An 18,870-nucleotide genomic window follows, 5' to 3' on the forward strand; every position below is an offset into this window, starting at 1 on the left:
ATTATCTAGATCTTGTCAGCATGAGTGCTTAGAGAGAGAATCCCAGTGTGCAGTCAAATGCCCTACCCAGAGTGGGTCCTCGTGTGGCCCTGATAGGCACAGGGAATAAAAGAAACATGCAGCTCCTGTGGCAGGTCCAGCACTGATCACAGAGCTACAGCTCGAGAGTTTCTTTATAAAGTATCACCGTGCCCTACTAAAACTATTTCTGAAGAGAGAGTTGGGTTTAGAACAATAGTCGTCAATATTGTAAGTTAAAAAGACACAGTTTGGATCATGTCTGCCCAGAAAGAAAAGTCCAAACTGTCTCTTGAACCACACAGATCAAGTGGAGTTCCTGAGGAAGTGACATTACCTCCCTTGCTGCCTTCTGCACAAAGCGCTCATCTGTGACCCGGAAGGCCCGGCACAGAGCCTCAGCTGGATCGTGGGGGAACATCTCCTGGCGCACTAAGTTAACATGGAGGTGAATGGAGGCATAAATGGCAGCATCCACTCCCCCGTGGCCATCAAACACTGCAAAGTAAGCTTGTTCTTCCTGGTCCTGTCAATAGAAACAGAATAGTTAGGTTGTCATACCGTTCAGTGCCCTGATAACATCCATGCTCCTCTACTGTGTGTGTCTGTCCAGACAATGAGACTAAATGTTCCCTTCTCTAACACGCCTGACCAATCGCTGAAATACCTGCAATGTGAGGGCATCTGTGTTTACACACTGAGCACTGGAACACATCATGCCCAATTAGCCCAGGCTGAAGTGCCCTCTCTGTGAAAGTTGTTGTCATGTACCATGGAAACCGCCCACATACATTTGCTTGAAAAATGACTGGTGTAAGTTGGGGAGAGGGAAATGCAAGAGGAGGTATGAGGAGGAATTGAGCAAAAGCTGTTCTGGACTGAGTACTTGTTTTAAAATGCCAGAGAAGAATAGAAAATAATTGGCCTTCCAACACAAGGCCAATTTTGTTCATGTTGTTTAAAATCTATGGAGATGCACGGGGCGTGGTGGTGCGCACCTTTAATCCCAGCACTCTGGAGGCAGAGGTAGGAGGATCGCTGTGAGTTTAAGGCCACCCTGAGACTACAGAGTGAATTCCAGGTCAGCCTGGGCTAGAGTGAGACCCTACCTCAAAAAACAAACAAACAAAAACATCTATGGAGATGCAAAAGCATACACATAGTTCTAAACTTACCTCTTTTAGTGGTCATGTTGAAATCTTACCAAAAATAGGAATGTGTAAACTTGAACCACATCAGATACCCAAATGCTTTGCCCCATTATCTAAGATTATGACACAATGATCAACTGCCAGGAGAGGATTTTCCATCCTTTTAGTTGTGACAGAGGAAGCCTAATTTTATTTCAAGTACTGTATAGTTTGCTATCTTCCTTGTTTTCAATCTCAGATGTATCTCAGATCTGTAACTCGGGTTTCACACTGGTTACTAAGCTCCCTTTAGGCAATAGAAACTTAATGATTTTCATCTGTGAGCCATTTTGCCACCAGGAGACTTAGAGGAGTCTAGGTCCTGTCACTGACTCTTAAGCAAATCTTTTCTTTGGGGGATTATTTAATTTTGTGGTATCCACCTCACTATATAGACAAGACTGGTCCTGAACTTCTGATCTTCCTGCCTCTACCTCCCAAGTGATATATATGATTGCAGGCATATGCCACCACAGCAGGCACAAATCATATTTTCTCGTCTGTGTCAAACAGAGTTGAGATGACACAGGCATAGCCATGCTTTTGAGAAAGGTCTTAACGAAGGCACCACAAGTGCGGGGAGTGGTGGCGCACATCTTTGATCCCGGCACTTGGGAAGCAGAAGGTAGGAGGATTGCTGTGAGTTTGAGGCCAGCCTGAGACTGCATAGTGAATTCCAGCCTGGTCTAAAATGAGACCCTATCTTGCAAAACAAAATCAAGGCTGGAGAGATGGCTTAGTGGTTAAAGCATTTGCCTGCAAAGCCAAAGTACTCAGGTTTGGTTCCTCCATATCCACATAAAACCAGGTGCACAAGGTGGCTCATGCATCTGGAAGCTTCTTTGCAGTAGTTAGAGATCTTGGTGTGCCAACACTCACACACAAATAAATAAAATATATTTTTTAAAAGTCAGGTGTGGTGGCACACACCTTTAATCTCAGCCCTCAGGAGGCAGAAATCCCAGCACCAAAACTAAAAGTACCACATGTAAATGTCCACAGAGCAACGATAACACCCACATACTATGAGATCCATATATACTTATGGACATTATTAGTTCACCTTGAAATTTAAGCAAAACTTTCTAGAATGCCATTGAAGACTGACCAAACTATTGTGTAGGAAAAGTCCTGACATATACCCACATGGGATTTCTTTGAAGTAAATAACAGCCAGGCGTGGTGGTGCACACCTTTAATTCCAGCACTCAGGAGGCAGAGGTAGGAGGATTGCTGTGACTTTAAGGCCAGCCTGGGACTTTAGAGTGAGTTCCAGGTCAGCCTAGTCTAAATTGAGACGCTACCTCGATAAAACAAACAACATACCACATATAATTTGTTGCCAAACAGTACTCAAAACATGTTTCACAATAGCAAATTGCCTCTGTTAGGCCTTTGGGATAATTTGTTTTTACACCTGGAGTTCATTATGTAGTCTCAGACTGGCCTCAAACTCATAGTGATCCTCCTGCCTTAGCCTCCTAAATGGTTATAGGTGTGTGCCACCATGCCCAGCCTGGTAATTTTAAAATTTAGAGACAAAATGAAAACTATGTCAACAACTAATAATACGGCCCTCAAATCTGAGCATAAGCTTTTTTTTTCCTTTTTGGTTTTTTGAGTTTTTCTAGGTAGGATCTTGACCTGGAATTCACTGTAGTCTCAACCTGGCCTGGAACTCACGGGGATCCTCCTACCTCTGCCTCCCGAGTGCTGGGATTAAAGGTGTGCACCACCACGCACAATCTTTAAGTAGGTAGAGTGACTTAGGGATTTTTTGTTTATCACAGAGCCTTTGGATTATATTTGCATGGGCATGGTACTGGAAACAGGTGTAAGTTAATACCGGTGTGTCTTCAATTGATTAGACCTTTACTGTCAGCTGAAATTTAAATTCAGCTGCCAAATAAAGGAAATATTTTGCTTTATGTAAACTACTACATTGTAATTTTCAAGTTAATGGGCTTAAGAGAGAAAAGGAGAGGCAAGTGACAGGCAAACGAAACAATCCTATCTTTATTTGCAGTGACATAGTACATTTAGTGGAAAAAGAGGAAGATATCAGGAAGATGGTTATTAAGCTGACAGGGCTCATATGGATCTAATTTGTCAGTCACAGAAATTCATGAAATGTAATTCCTGCTACTTTCCTATCAGAAACCAAGATATTTCAAAAGAAAGTCACATGAAATTAAAAAAAAAAACTGTCTCAGCCTTGTGTTTTTTCTTTTATATTTTTGTTGCTTCAGCAACATAGTATTATGGAAACTTTATAAACACCATTTGATTTTACTATAGAAATGTTTTCCTTTAAAGAAAAGCTAGTAAAATGTAAAATGTTTCTGCTTATGTGTTTGTAGAATAGGGTTAGAAGCTCACACAATAACTGCTAATTTCCTTTGCCTTCATGGAGAGGAACTTGGTGTCTGGAAGAGATTTTATTTTTAACAATTTTGAACCATGTGAACCCTTTAAAAATAACATAACATTCCCAATTTGGAATGATGTGTGCTTATTCAAAATAACAAAATAGTTCTTTTTCTGCTGTCTAATGCAAGCAGCTTGGCAGTTAGTCTATTCCATCATATCAGAGATCCTGTTAAGAATACCAGTTCTCCTTTTTTAACATGCACATGAAGGTGTTTTGTGTTTTAAGTCTCACTGAGTCCATAAGTGCCCTTTACCTCTAGGTTGAAGAGCATATTAAAGTCAGGAATGCAGACATGTTTGTCCTCCATTTTTCTACGCATGTTTTTGATGGCATGAATCGATGTCTCATAATAAAGCTGGGGTCTCCTGCGGAGAGGGAAGTCCTTTACCCAGCTGCAGCAAATTTCATGCAGTTTGCTGAAGACAGAACGGGCCAATTTCACTGTCTCGATCTCTGAAAAGGAAACAGAAACCCCCAATGAAAAGCCATGGAACACTGCTTTTCACTTGCCTGCTTAGTAAGGACAGAAGTAGGTCACCTTAGTCAAGCTCCTCCTTAATAGAAGAAATTCATCCCAAGACAAAGAAAATACTGCTTCTGAAGAGAGAAAATGACAGCCTCTCTAGTAGAAAATCACCAGCTACAGCTGCTACCAAGATAGCCTGATGTCATGAGAGGAAACCTCTGGCCAGGACTGGCACTGTTCCTAGGCTTAATGTCCTTCAGCGAGGAGGGCTCTGGCCTCTGCTCTCTAGCACACATTTTCTCCTTCTGGATGGCTGTGATGGCTGTCACACAAACAGACAAGCCTTCTAGGTTTAGGAAGATGACTGAAATACAAGTGCTGGCTATTCATTCAGCCATGGAATAGGAAAGGCATATGAAAACAGATGGTATTCAGACCTCAGCTCTAAGAAGGAATACTTTGCCATTTGCCCTTGTTCTCTCTTTTAATCACTGTCATTTAGAACTTAATTGTATATCTGATATATTTATTAAGGTCTTGAGAAGTAGTTTAGCCAATAGGGTAACTGTTGAGTTAAAAGACCTGTATTTCAGGGTTGGATGGGAGAGATGGCTCATTGATTAAGGTGCTTTCCTGCAAAGCCAAACAACCGTGTTCAATTCCTCAGCACCCATGTAATACCAGATGCACAAAGTGGCCCATGCATCTGGAATTCATTTGCAGCAGCTAGAGGCCCTGGTGTGTCTCTCTCTCTCTCTTTCCTCTCTGTATCTCTTTTAAAAGTCCTTTAGTTCTTTAAGAAAAAAAGTATCTAAATTCTGTGTGTATGCTTTAGATAGAAATAACTACCAAGGGGCTGGAAAGATTGCCTAGTGGTTAAGGTACTTGCCTGCAAAGCCAAAGGACCCAGGTTCAATTCTTCAGGACCCATGTAGGCCAGATGCACAAGGTGGCACATAGGTCTGGAGTTCATTTGTAGTGGCTACAGGCCCTGGTGTGCTCATTCTCCCTGTCTGTCTCTTTTCTCTCTATGTATCTCTGCTTGCAAATAAATAAAATATTTTTAAAAATAAAAGGAAACACGATGAACTAGGAAGATGGTACTTGCTTACAATGTTGGTAGGCCTGGGTTCAATTCTCCAGTACCAACATAAAGCCAGATGCATATGTGGTACATGCATCTGGTGTTTGTAGGGCTAAGAGGCCCTGATGTGCCCACTCCCTCTAACTCTGTCTCCCCACCCCTCCATGGCAGAGTTTCACTCTAGCCCAGGTTGACGTGGAACTCACTCTATAATCCCAGGCTGGCCTCGGACTCATGGCGATCCTCCTACCTCTGCCTCCTGAGTGCTGGGATTAAAGGCTTCACCACCACACCTATGTTTCTCTCTCTTCTTAAATATTTATTTTGGGAGAGAGGCGGTATGGGAGGGAGAAAATGAGTATATAGGGTCTCTTGCCACTGCAAACAAACTCCAGACACATGTGCTACTTTGTGCATCTGGTTTTATTTGTGTGCTGGAAAATTGACTCTGGGCCAGTAGTCTTTACAAACAAGTGCTGTTAACTGTTGAGCCATTTCCCCATACCCTCCCTCACTGCCTTTCTTTCTCTTTCTCAAAGAAATAAAAGTAGGGCTGGAGAAATGGCTTAGTGTTTAAGGTACTTTCCTGTGAAGCCTAAATACCCAGGTTTAATTCCCCAGGACCCACATAAACCAGATGCACGAGGGGGTGCATGCATCTGGAGTTCGTTGGTAGTGGCTAGATGCTCTAATGCACCCATTCTCTCTCTCTCTCCCCCCGCCTCCATTTCTTTCTCTCAAATAAGTAAAAATAAAAGGTTTTTTTTTTCAGTTTTTTGTTTTTTTTTTTTGAGGTAGGGTCTCACTCTAGCCCAGGCTGACCTGGAATTCATTATGTAGTCTCAGAGTGGACTCAAACTCACAGTGATCCTTCTACCTCTGGCTCCCGAGTGCTAGGATTAAAGGCGTGTGCCACCATGCCTGGCAAAAGTATTTTTAAATATTTTATGTTTATTTATTGGAGACAGAAAGGGACAGAGAGAGAGGGGGGGAGAGAAGGAGTGCACCAGGGCCTCCAGCCACTACAAACAAACTCCAAACGTATATGCCACCTGGTGCAGCTGGCTTTTATGGGTACTTGGGTCCTTAAACTTTGCAGGCAAGCACCTTAACCACTGAGCTATCTCTCGAACCCAATAAAATATTTTTAAGAAAATATTTTAATAATTTTTATTGAAAACTTTCATAATTGTAGACAATAACCCATAATTCCTTCCCTTCCTCCCTCCCTCCACTTTCCCCTTTGAATCTCAACTCTCCATTATACATACCCCTTCCCCCTCTCAATCAGTCTCTTTTATTTTGATGTCATCATCTTTTCCTTCTATTATGATGGTCTTGTGTAGGTAGTGTCAGGCATTGCAAGGTTAAAATAATATTATTTATGGGCTGGTGAGATGGCTCAGTGGTTAAGTGAACTTGATTACAAAACTTGATGGCCTAGGTTCAAATTCCCCAGTAGCCACTTAAAGCCAGATGCAAAAAGTAGAGAGATGGTTTAGTGGTTAAGGCATTTGCCTGCAAAGCCAAAAGACTGAGGTTCGATTCTCCAGTACCCACATAAACCAGATGCACAGGGTGGCACATGCGTCTGGAGTTCATTTAAAATGGTTGTAGGCCCTGATATGCCCATTCCCTCTCTCTGCCTCTATCTCTTAAATAAATAAAGTAAATTTTTAAAAATATTTTAGGCTGGGCGTGGTGGCATACACCTTTAATCCCAGCACTGGGGAGGCAGAGGTAGGAGAATCACCGTGAGTTCGAGGCCAGCCTGAGACTACACAGTGAATTCCAGGTCAGCCTGGGCTAGAGTGAGAGCCCACCTCAAAAAAAAAATTTATTATTTTTAAAGTGGCTGGGCGAGGCGGCACATGTCTTTAATCCCAGCACTCGGGAGGCAAAGGTAGGAGTATTGCTGTGAGTTCAAGGCCTGAGACTACATAGTGAATTCCAGGTCAGCTAGAGTGAGACCTTGCCTCAAAAAAAAAGTTAAAAAACAAAAGGAGATGGCAGTGAGAGGAGCAGTGCAAGTGGGAGTCTGCAACATAGCCTGCTTCACCTTAACTCTACTGCTTGACTCACCAGGCAGCAGACCAGCTTACATCTGTGTGTCCCTTAGGAGACAGTGTACAAGTCTTTTTAGCAACACTCTAAATGGCATGGAAAAGACTGCATTCTCCATCATTAACTCTCCATTCAAGTTGTCCTCCACTCAAGTTGAAGCTATTCATGTAATTAGGTTTTTTTTTTCTGTTTTATTTATTTATTTACTTATTTATTTATTTAAGAGAGTAAGAGAGGGAAAGAGGCAGGCAGAGAGAGAGAATGGGCCTCCAGGCACTGAACAAATTCCAGATGCATGTGCCACCTTGTGCATCTGGCTTATGTGGGTCCTGGGGAATCGAACCAAGGTCCTTTGGCTTTGCAGGCAAATAAATGCCTTAACCACTAAGCCATCTCTAGCCCACAAGACTAGGTTTTGTTAAGCCAGTATTTTGACTTTCCTTTTAGAATGTCAGGTTAAAAAATTGTTTTTCTTTGGTTCTCTAAGTCAGATATAGCTTGACAGCCTGTGGAAATATGTGCCAGATGGGCACTGGCTACAGATGCTCGCTGGCTTCTAGAACAGAAACCCCAAAGAGAGACTATATGTTCCTGAACAGCCTGGGAACTTGGACTACCATTTTTTATTTCCAGCTTCTCCTTAGTCTTAAATCTGTAACTACACTTCTGTTTTTTGGGTGGGGGGTTGAGGTTGCAACTCACTGCAGTCCAGGCTGACCTGGAATTCACTATGTAGTCTCAGGGTGGCCTAAAAATCACTATAATCCTTTTACCTCTGTCTCCCAAATGCTAGGATTAAAGGCGTGTACCACTATGCCTGGCCATTTCTCTGTTTTCTTGCATAAAATTCTTACCTGTTTGTTTCTTTCCCTTTTCCAGTGCTGGGGAATAAAGTTTAGAATTTTGAGCATGCCAGACAAATACTCTACAGACAATGAGCCACATCCCCAGTCTTTTACAAAACTTTGTGGGTTTTTTTGTTTGTTTGTTTGAGGTAGGTTCTTGCTCTATCCCAAACTGGCCTGGAATTTACTATGTGGTCTCAGGCTGGCCTAGAACTCATAGCAATCCTCTTACCTCTACCTCCCAAGTGCTAGGATTAAATATGCACTACCACACCCGGCTCAAAACTTTGTTTTTTGAGTCCAAGTCTTCCCTTATAGTTCAAATTGACCTCAAACTGAAGGTTCTCTTGCCTCAGCCTCCAGAATTCCGGAATTAAAGGTATCAACCACCATGCTCAACTCAAAAATCTTTTTTTTTTTTCCAAGGTAGGGTCTCACTCTAGCCCAGGCTGACCTGGAATTCACTACGGAGTCTCAGGGTGGCCTCACACTCATGGCAATCTTCTTGCCTCTGCCTCCTCTATGCTAAGATTAAAGGCATGCTCCACCATGCCCAGTTTAGAATTCTTTTTTTAAAAATATTTTATTCATTTATTTGAGAAAGAGGGAGGGAGAGAGAGAGAGAATGGGCACACCAGGGCCTCTAGCCACTACAAACAAACTAACTCCAGATGCATGCACCACCTTGTGCATCTGGCTTACATGGGTACTGGAGAATAGAACCTGGGTCCTTAAGATTTCCAGGCAAGTGCCTTAACTGCCAAGCCATCTCTCCAGCCCTCAGAATTCTTTTTATTTTTTTATTGTTTTTTTCAGAATTCTTTTTAAATGATGATGAGAAAGCTGCTCTCCAGCTTTTTTTCTTTATTTATTAAATTGGGGGGTTTCGAGGTAGGGTCTTACTCTAGCACAGGCTGACCTGGAATTCACTATATAGTCTCTCAGACTGGCCTTGTACTCACAGTGATCCTCCTACCTCAGCCTCCCGAGTGCTGGGATTAAAGACGTGTATCACCATGCTCTCGGCTATTTCTATTTTTCCTTATTATTATAGAAAAGAGTTACAAGTCCCATTTGAGGCCTTTTACCCTCAGCAGTCTTTGTTTTGAGACAGTGTCTCCTAATGTAGCATAGACTGGGCTCCAACTAGATCCTCTCCCAGCCTAGGATTATAGGCTTGCACGCACTCAGCTTCTGCTTAGTAATTTTACATAACTGAAAAGCACAAGTACGCTTGAAAGAGAAATGATGTTCCAAGAGCAAATGCTGCCCGAGGAGACATGTTCAAGAAAGAAGCAGCCGGGCGTGGTGGTGCACACTTTATCCCTGCACTCAGGAGGCAGAGGTAGGAAGATCGCCGTGAGTTCAAGGCCACCCTTGGACACCATAGTGAATTCCAGGTCAGTCTGGGCTAGAGTGAGACCCTACCTCAAAAAAAAAGCAGGCCAACAGCAGCCTCATGTTTCAATTGTCTTAAGGATCTTCAGTTTGTCACAGTCTATCTCTGCAAGAAAGACCCCAAAATACAGAGCCCAAGATGGGTGTGGCTACAAAATAAATCCATTCAGAATTCTAACTATTAAGATAGCTCCCAGATCAGGAGCTAATGATATAAACTATGATGTCATTCTGTGGTTTGTATATTACTCTCATTAGACAGACCTACACTGCTCAATAAGGGAGCTACTAGCTACAAGTGGCTATTTAAATTTATAAGTAAAATTTAAAGTTCTTTTTTGGCCATTTGACCTTTTTTTTTCTTTTTTTTCCTTTTTTGAGGTATGGTATCACTCTAGCCCAGGCTGATCTACTATGTAGTCTCAGAGTGGCCTTCAACTCATGGTGATCCCCCTACCTCTGCCTCCTGAGTGCTGGGAATAAAGGCACATGCCACCATGCCTGGCATTTGACCCATACTTTAAGTGTTCAGTAACCATGTATGGCTAATGGCTACCACACTGAAAAGAAGGAAGCATTTCCATCATTGCAGTCTCTGTTGGATACAGCTGACACTGATTAACTTGGCTAGGGAAAGCAAACTCTTCTGGTATTTATATATCTTTCTGTTTGCTTAGCTTTTTTAAAAAAACTTATTTTCAAGCAGAGAGAGAGAGGGAGAGAAATAAGTGTGCCAACTGCTGCAAACAATTTCCAGATGCATGTGCCACTTTGTGCATCTGGCTTTACATGGGTACTGGGAAATCAAACCCAGGTTGTTGGACTTTGCAGGCAAGTGCCTAACTGCTGAGCCATCTCTGCAGCCCCTGTTTTTTGTTTGTTTTTGTTTTTCAAGGCAGAATCTCACTGTAGCCCAGGCTGACATGGAACTCACTATGTAGTCTCAGGGTAGCCTTGAACTCACAGCGATCCTCCTACCTCTGCCTCCCAAGTACTGGGATTAAAGGTGTGCGTGCCACCACACTCGCTGTTTTTTTGTTTGTTTGTTTGTTTGTTTGTTTGTTTGTTTTTTGAGGTAGGATCTCATTCTAGGCCAGGCTGACCTAGCATTCACTCTGTAGACTCATGGTGACCTCAAACTCACAGCAATCCTCTTATCTGCCTCCTAAGCGCTGAGATTAAAGGTGTGCACCACTACACTGTACCCCTTTTTATTTTTTGTTTTTTAATATTTTATTTTATTTACTTATTAGAGAGTGAGAGGCAGATAGAGAAAGAGAAAATGGGCATGCCAGGGCCTCTCTCCACTGCAAATGAACTCCAGATGCATGCATCTCTTATGTGGGTACTGGGGATCAAACTTGGGTCCTCAGGCTTTGCCGGCAAGCACATTAACTGCTAAACCATCTCTCCACCCCCCCCCCCTTTATTTTTTTAAAGAAGTTTTCATTATGTCGACCAGGCTAGCCTTGAACTTGCAGTGATTTTCCTGCCCCTGCCTCCTGAGTGCTGGGGTTAAAGTACTGGGACACGAGGCCCAGCTCCTCTGATGTTCAGTAGGCACTAATCTGTCCATACTTCCTCTGTCAGTTACTCCCTGTGGTCCCTTACCAGTTCACACATCTATTATAACTGTAGAACCACATTTTGTGACAAAAGATACAATTAATATCATTGGATATTCTGTGTCTCTAGGACATTTCACAAGGTAAACTCGTGTGTTGGTGTGGAAGTGGGAGGTTGCTGGGGAGCAAACCCAGAGTATTGGCCATAATACCACTGATCTTCACCTCAGTCCAGGAAAAAAAAAAAATCTTTTTATTCAAATTTTTTTCAAGGTAAGGTCTTAATATAGCTCAAGCTAACATGTAACTTACTCTGTTGCTCCAGGCTGGCCTCAAACACACATGATTTTTTGGTTTCATTTTTAAAATATTAAAAAAATACTTTTATTTAAGCCAAGCATGGTGGCACATGTCTTTAATCCCAGCACTTGGGAGGCAGAGTTAGGAGGATCACAACGAGTTCAAGGCCACCCTGAGACTATATAGTGAATTCCAGGTCAGCCTGGACCAGAGTAAGACTCTGCCTCAACCCCCGCTGCCCAAAATAAGCCATAAATATACCAATAGTTAAAAAATGTAACTTGGCCAGGCATGGTGGTGCACACCTTTAATCCCAGAACTTGGGAGGCAGAGGTAGGAGGATTGCTGTGAGTTCAAGGCCACCCTGAGGTTACATAGTGAATTCGAGACCAGCCAGGGCTAGAGTGAGACCCTACCTCAAAAAAACAAAACAAAGAGACAAACAAAGTAACCTGGAGCCAGATGTAGTGGTGCACAATTAATCCCAGCACTCAGGAGGCAGAGGCAGGAGAATCACCATGAGTTCAGGACCACACTGAGAGTACATAGTGAGTTCCATGCCAGCTGAGACTATACATTGAAAAACAAAACAAACAAAAAAACTGGTTGGACAAATTAACTTTTACTTCACAAATACTTTTTTTTTTTTTTTTGAGGCAAGGTCTCATTTCAGCCCAGACTGACCTAGAACTCACTCTATATCCCAGGCTGGTGTTGAACTCTCAGAGATCCTTCTACCTCAGCCTCCTGAGGGCTGGGATTAAAAAGCTTGAGCCACCATGCCCAGCTTTAGACAAATACTTTTAACTTCGCTTTTGGAGTTAGTATCTCACCATTCTGGCCTCAAGCTTGAACTCAGCTCCTTGAATGCTGGGATTATAGGCATGTGTACCCCCATGACCCACTCATTACAGATTTTTACAATTACCAAATCTCTTATTTCCTTTTTAGTTCTGTCTTAGGCAGGTTTTGATGTCAGTGTTGTGGAATGCAAAATTTTAAAATGTTTATTTTTATTTTTATTTTTTTAGCAAGAGAGAGAGGAGAGAGAGGGAATTGGTGCCTCAGCCACTACAATCGAACTCCAGATGCTTGCACAACCTATACGACCTTGCACTTGCCTCACCTTTGTGTGGCTGGCTAATGTGGGATCTGGAGAGTTGAACATGGGTCCCTAGGCTTCATAGGCAAGCGTTTAACCACTAAGCCATCTCTCTAGCCGGAATGCAAAATTTTTAAAAAAATGGGGGGTGCTAGCGAGATGGCTTAGTGGTCAAAGCACTTGCCTGCCAAGCCAAAGGACCCAGGTTTGACTCCCCAGGAACCCATATAAGCCAGATGCACAGGGGAGCACATGTGTCTGGAGATCATTTGCAGGAGCTAGAGGCCCTGGTGTGTCCATTCCCCCCCCCCCCCCGTCTATGTCTCTCTTTCTGCTTATTTCGGTACCTCTCTCAATTTAATAAATAAATATAAAATATAGAACTTAAAAATATATATATGTAAGTTTTTTGAGGTAGGGTCTTGCTCTAGCCCAGGCTAACCTGGAATTCACTATGTAGTAAAAATATTTTTATTAGCCGGGCATGGTAGTGCACACCTTTAATCCCAGCACTTGGGAGGCAGAGGTAGGAGGATCACTGTGAGTTCAAGGCTACCCTGAAAATACATAGTGAATTCCAGGTCAGCCTGGGCTAGAATGAGACCCTACCTCAAAAAAAACAAAAAGAAATTATTTATTTAATTACAAGCAGAGAGAAGAGAGACAGACAGAGAGAATGGGCATGCTATGGACTCCAACCGCTGCAAATGAACTTCAGGCGTATGTTCCACTTTGTACATCTGGCTTTATGTGGTTACTAGGGAACCAAACCCAGGTCATTAGGTTTTGCAGGCAAGTTCCTTAACTGTTGAACCATCTCTCCAGTCCCAGAATGCAAATTGTCTTTGTTCAATCATAACAAACATTCATTTAAAAATATACTGGGCCTATAAGTGAGGTCAGAGGAAGAGATTGAGTAAAGGAAAGGTGGAGGGAGGGCTAATCAAAATCTAAGAGGATATAAATAAGTCATATGGAAACATACTTTTTCGGACAGTGGAACACACAAGAGCCATAGATTGTTACTAGAAAATTTTCAGTGCCAGGGATGGCATACCTTCCAGTGAGTTGTTGGCCAGGGAGGTCTCTAATGCTGAGGCCCTTGGTTTCCCACCAGGAATAGATGGTAAGACCCTATTGCTGAAGACTCCACATACTTGGGCTGCAAGGTCACTGAGAAACCCTGCTGGAGCTGAGCTGAAAACCTCTTCCATGTAGACCAGCTGACAGAAAGCTGGAAAAAGTCATGCTGCACACAGTTCAATGAGAGAGAGAGAAATCACCAGTGAAGATACCCAACAGTGGACACTGCAAGCCTTATATCTGGCCAACAGGTGCAATAGTGCCAGGTCTGTTATGGGGGAAACTAACTGACCTCTAATTTGACTGAAGACCCACTCCATGGGAGGGAATAGATCCCTGATACTGAAAACCTACAACAGGAGTAGTCATGAGCCCTGGGGGTGTAACGTCTGCTGCTGTCTGGCTAAATGTATATATTGTGCTCATCAAACTGCCCAGTATGCCCTCTCTTAATGTTCGTACCCATATGTTAATGTTACTCTCTCTTTTGGTTAGAGAACCTTCTCTTTTCAATGGCAGTGACCACAGGATGACTCAGAAGAATATATATATATATATATGGCCTGGCATGGTGGTTGTGGTGGTTTGATTCAGGTGTCCCCCATAAACGTAGGTGTTCTGAATGCTAGCTCCCCAGCTGATGGATATTTGGGAATTAATGCCTCCTGGAGGGAGTATATTGTTGGGGGCGGGCTTATGGGTTTTATAGCCAGTTTCCCCATGCCAGTGTTTGGCACATCCTCCTGTTGCTGTGGTCCACCTTCTGTTGGCAAGGGGGTAATGTCCACCCTCTGCTCATGCCATCGTTTTCCCCTGCCACCATGGAGCTTCCCCTCGAGCCTGTAAGCCAAAATAAATCTCTTTTTCCCAGAAACTACTCTTGGTTGGGTGATTTCTACCAGCAATGTGAACCGGACTACAACAGTAAAGTGGTACTGAGGAGTGGGATTGCTGCTAGACACCTGACTATGTGGCTTCGGCCTTTTGGAGCTGATTTTCAAGAGGAATGTGGGAGGACTTGAAACCTTGGCCTAAGAGATGCCTTGCATTGCTGTAAGTTCAGCTTGATGGTCTATCCTGGTCAGAGCTGAAAGACCTGAAGGCAGTAACAACTATGGACTGTGAGGTTTGGCTTATGAGGGTGAGAAAGAGCTTTGTCTGGACTGGGCTAGCAGTTTGTGTGAGAAGCTTGCTCTTGTGCCCATGTCCTGAGAAGTTGTGCAGGGTTGCTTTGCGTAGAAATGAACTGGTGTGAGCAGAGGGATATGGCATAGAAAGAAAAATCTTTGGGTGAACTGTTAGCCTGTTCAGCTGCAACTGATAGATTACGACCTTTGAGACTGGGCTAGCTGACCTGTGCTGGGGCAACAAGAAGAATGTAGACTCTTTTGAAGGGGCCTGAGTGCTCAAGGAGTGTCCTGTTCTTCAAAGTGCTTTATTCCCCCCCCCCCGGATTAACAAATTGGCACCCTACCTGGTATCATGAAGTATAAGAAATGCTGGAAAGAGGGTCATTGAGTTTGCAACACAGTCTTGTGTTTTGGAAATGGCCATGGGCAGTGTGAAGTGGGTTTGTTGGTTGCCTGCATACAGACCCCATGGGGCCATGAGGATGAACCGTGGCTTGCAGTGGAGACCCAGTGGAGATGCGGGGACCATGAGATGGCTGCCGAGGTGCTGCCGGCCCTGATGAAGTTTTCCAGGACTGTGAGTAGCCTAGCTGGCGGGGTGGAATTGGAATGCCATAGACTTGTTGCTGGTTAGAATTATCGGACTTGAAGATTTGTCACTGGTTAGAGTTACTGGACTCAAAGCTACAGAGTTTGATATTTGCCCTGGTCGTTTTAAATCTTGTATTGGTTGAATGTTTCTTTGCTATGCCCAATGCCATCTTTTGCAGTGTGAATATTTATTCTGTGCCATCATGGGTTTTTTGAGATTATTTTTTGTTATTATGGCTCAGTTAAAAGATCTTGGACTATGGGGATGTATGAACATCATTGGAATTGATAAAAACTATGGGGACTTTTAAAGTCAGACTGAATGCATTGTATTTTACATCAAGTATGGATATCAGTTTATGGGGGCCAGGGGCAGAATGTGGTGGTTTGATTCAGGTGTCCCCCATAAACGTAGGTGTTCTGAATACTAGCTCCCCAGCTGATGGATATTCATATTTTTTTCAAGGTAAGGTCTTAATATAGCTCAAGCTAACATGTAACTTACTTTGTTGCTCCAGGCTGGCCTCAAACACACATGATTTTTTGGTTTCATTTTTAAAATATTAAAAAAATACTTTTATTTAAGCCAAGCATGGTGGCACATGTCTTTAATCCCAGCACTTGGGAGGCAGAGGTAGGAGGATCACAATGAGTTCAAGGCTACCCTGAGACTATATAGTGAATTCCAGGTCAGCCTGGACCAGAGTAAGACTCTGCCTCAACCCCCGCTGCCCAAAATAAGCCATAAATATACCAATAGTTAAAAAATGTAACTTGGCCAGGCATGGTGGTGCACACCTTTAATCCCAGAACTTGGGAGGCAGAGGTAGGAGGATTGCTGTGAGTTCAAGGCCACCCTGAGGTTACATAGTGAATTCGAGACCAGCCTGGGCTAGAGTGAGACCCTACCTCGAAAAAACAAAACAAAGAGACAAACAAAGTAACCTGGAGCCAGATGTAGTGGTGCACAATTAATCCCAGCACTCAGGAGGCAGAGGCAGTGACCTTGGGTTAAGTCATGAGGCATCATGTTGCTGGGAAGAGGTGACAGGAGTGCTTAGCACTGTAATATCTCCATCACACCTTCCAAGGGTGTGATGGAATTAATGCCTTCTGGAGGGAGTGTATTGTTGGGGGCGGGCTTATGGGCTTTATAGCCAGTTTCCCCATGCCAGTGTTTGGCACACCCTCCTGTTGCTGTGGTTCACCTTCTGTTGGCAAGGGGGTGATGTCCACCCTCTGCTCATGCCATCGTTTTCCCTGCCATCATGGAGCTTCCCCTCGAGCCTGTAAGCCAAAATAAATCTCTTTTTCCCAGACGCTACTCTTGGTTGGGTGATTTCTACCAGCAATGCGAACCAGACTGCAACAGTGGCCTTTAAACTCAGCACTCGGGTGGCAAAGGTAGGAGGATCACTATGAGTTCTAGACTACATAAGGGAATTCCAGGCCAGCCTGGGCTAGATTGAGACCTTAGGTTGAAATGCCAAAAAAAGGGCTGGAGAGATGGCTTAGTGGTTAAGTGCTTGCCTGTGAAGCCTAAGGACCTGGGTTTAAGGCTCGATTCCCCAGGACCCACGTTAGCCAGATGCACAAAGGGGCACATGCATCTGGAGTTTGCTTGCAGTGGCTGGAAGCCCTGGTGCACCCATTGTCTTCTCTTCCTCTTTCTCTCTCTGTTTGTAGCTCTCAAATAAATATTTTTTTTAAAAAAAAAGAAAAGCCAAAAAAAAAAAAAAAAGAAATTAGAATGATGTCTGATCATTTGGAAATGTTCACCTGTAAAATCACCTCACCTCCTTCATGTGTTTTTCTTTAATTATTTTTATTAACAATTTCCATGATTACAAACAATATACCATGATAATGCCTCCCTTCCCCCACTTTCCCCTTTGAAACTCCTATTTTCCATCATATCCCCTCCCATCTCAATCAGTCTCTTTTATTTTGATGTCATGATCTTTTCCTCCTATTATGATGGTCTTGTGTAGGCAGTGTCAGGCACTGTGAGGTCATGGATATCCAGGCCATTTTGTGTCTGTTGTAAGGAGTCCTACCCTTCCTTTGGCTCTTACATTCTTTCCACCACCTCTTCCACAATAGACCCTGACCCTTGGAAGGTGTGATGGAGATATTACAGTGCTAAGCACTCCTGTCACCTCTTCCCAGCAACATGATGCCTTCTGACTTAACCCAAGGTCACTGCCATCTGAAAAGAGAAGGTTCTATACCAAAAGTGACAGTAGCATTAATTTATAGGTATTGACATTAAGAGAAGTGCTTACTGGGCCGTTTGATGAGCATAGTATATACCTTTAGCCAGACAGCAGCAGACACTACACCCCTTGGGCTCATGACTACCCCTGTTGTAGGTTTTCAGTATCAGGGATGTATTCCCTCCCATGGAGTGGGCCTCCAGTCCAATTAGAGGGCAGTTGGTTTCTATCATGACAGATGTGCCATTATTGCACCCGTTGGCTCATTTGGCTTCGCTGGCAAAATATAAGGCTTGCAGTGTCCACTGTTGAGTATCTACTGGTGATTTCTCTCTCTCCCATTGAACTGCATGCAGAATGGCTTCTTCTAGCTTTCTGTCAGCTGGTCTATATGGATGAGGTTATCAGCTCAGTTCCTCCATGTGTTCTTCTATTTGACAACTTTCTGTCTCATTCTTCAAAAGTAAACTTTGTTAGTTTTACATTTTCTGAGAAAACAGTTAAGCTTTCAGATTTAGTTATACAATTTCATATAGCCATTACTTTCTTCCATATTAATGATAATTTTACCTCATTTTTAATCTTTACTGAGACATTTTGAATTGGTTTTAGGTTGTCTGGACAGGATGTGAACAAAAGGCAGATATATATGGGTACACCAGGGCCTCCAGCCAATGAAAGTTAACTCCAGATGCATGCACCACCTTGTACATCTGGCTTTTACATGGGTACTGGGAAATTGAAACCAGATCATTAGGATTCACAGGCAAGTATCTTAACCGCTGAGCAATCTCTCCAGTCTTAGTAAATAAATATATATGTTATCTATTTTTATTTGAGATGGAGAGAGAGAGAGATAAAGAATGGGCACACCAGTTTTATAATGGAAATGTTTTTAAAAATTGAGAAAAAAGAAAATAAAATAAGATTACAAAATAAAAAAAGAATGGGCACACCAGGGCCTCTAGCCACTGCAAACGTACTCCAGATGCATGTGCCACCATGTGTATTTGATTTACATGGGACCTGGAGAATCAAACCTGGATCCTTAGGCTTCGCAGACAAGTGCCTTAACCATAAAGCCATCACTCCAGCCATATCTATATCTATATCTATACCTATAGTTTGTTTTTGTTGTTTTTGTTTTAGTTTTTCAAGGTAGGGTTTCACTCTAGTCCAGGCTGACCTGGGATTCACTATGTAGTCTCAGGGTGGCCTCGAACTCACCCAATCCTCCTACATCTGCTTCCCAAGTGCTGGGATTAAAGGCATGTGCCACCATGCCCGGAAACAAATATATTGTTAAAAACATTTAGGTGTGTGTGTGTGTGTGTGTGTGTGTGTGTGTACATGTGCCATAGTGCAAGTGTGGAGGTCAGAGGACAAC

General features: G+C 43.1%; 2 protein-coding genes across 3 annotated transcripts in view; one reads left to right on the forward strand and one right to left on the reverse strand.

Annotated features, from left to right (window-relative positions):
• The window catches only part of Trim37 (tripartite motif containing 37), a 171,476-nt gene that overhangs the window by 143,806 nt on the left and 8,800 nt on the right, over positions 1-18,870 (forward strand). The gene's annotated exons all lie outside the window — the stretch shown is intronic.
• Ppm1e (protein phosphatase, Mg2+/Mn2+ dependent 1E) overlaps positions 1-18,870 on the reverse strand; it is a 203,924-nt gene that overhangs the window by 16,052 nt on the left and 169,002 nt on the right. The window contains exons 3-4 of the mRNA XM_045159192.1: positions 3,893-4,092; positions 356-544 (exon numbers count right to left, since the gene is read on the reverse strand). Coding sequence (XP_045015127.1) covers positions 356-544; positions 3,893-4,092 — 389 coding nt within the window. The remainder of the gene's footprint in view (positions 1-355; positions 545-3,892; positions 4,093-18,870) is intronic.

Source organism: Jaculus jaculus, chromosome 9 (genome assembly GCF_020740685.1).
Source record: "Jaculus jaculus isolate mJacJac1 chromosome 9, mJacJac1.mat.Y.cur, whole genome shotgun sequence".
NCBI classification, from domain to species: domain Eukaryota; kingdom Metazoa; phylum Chordata; class Mammalia; order Rodentia; family Dipodidae; genus Jaculus; species Jaculus jaculus.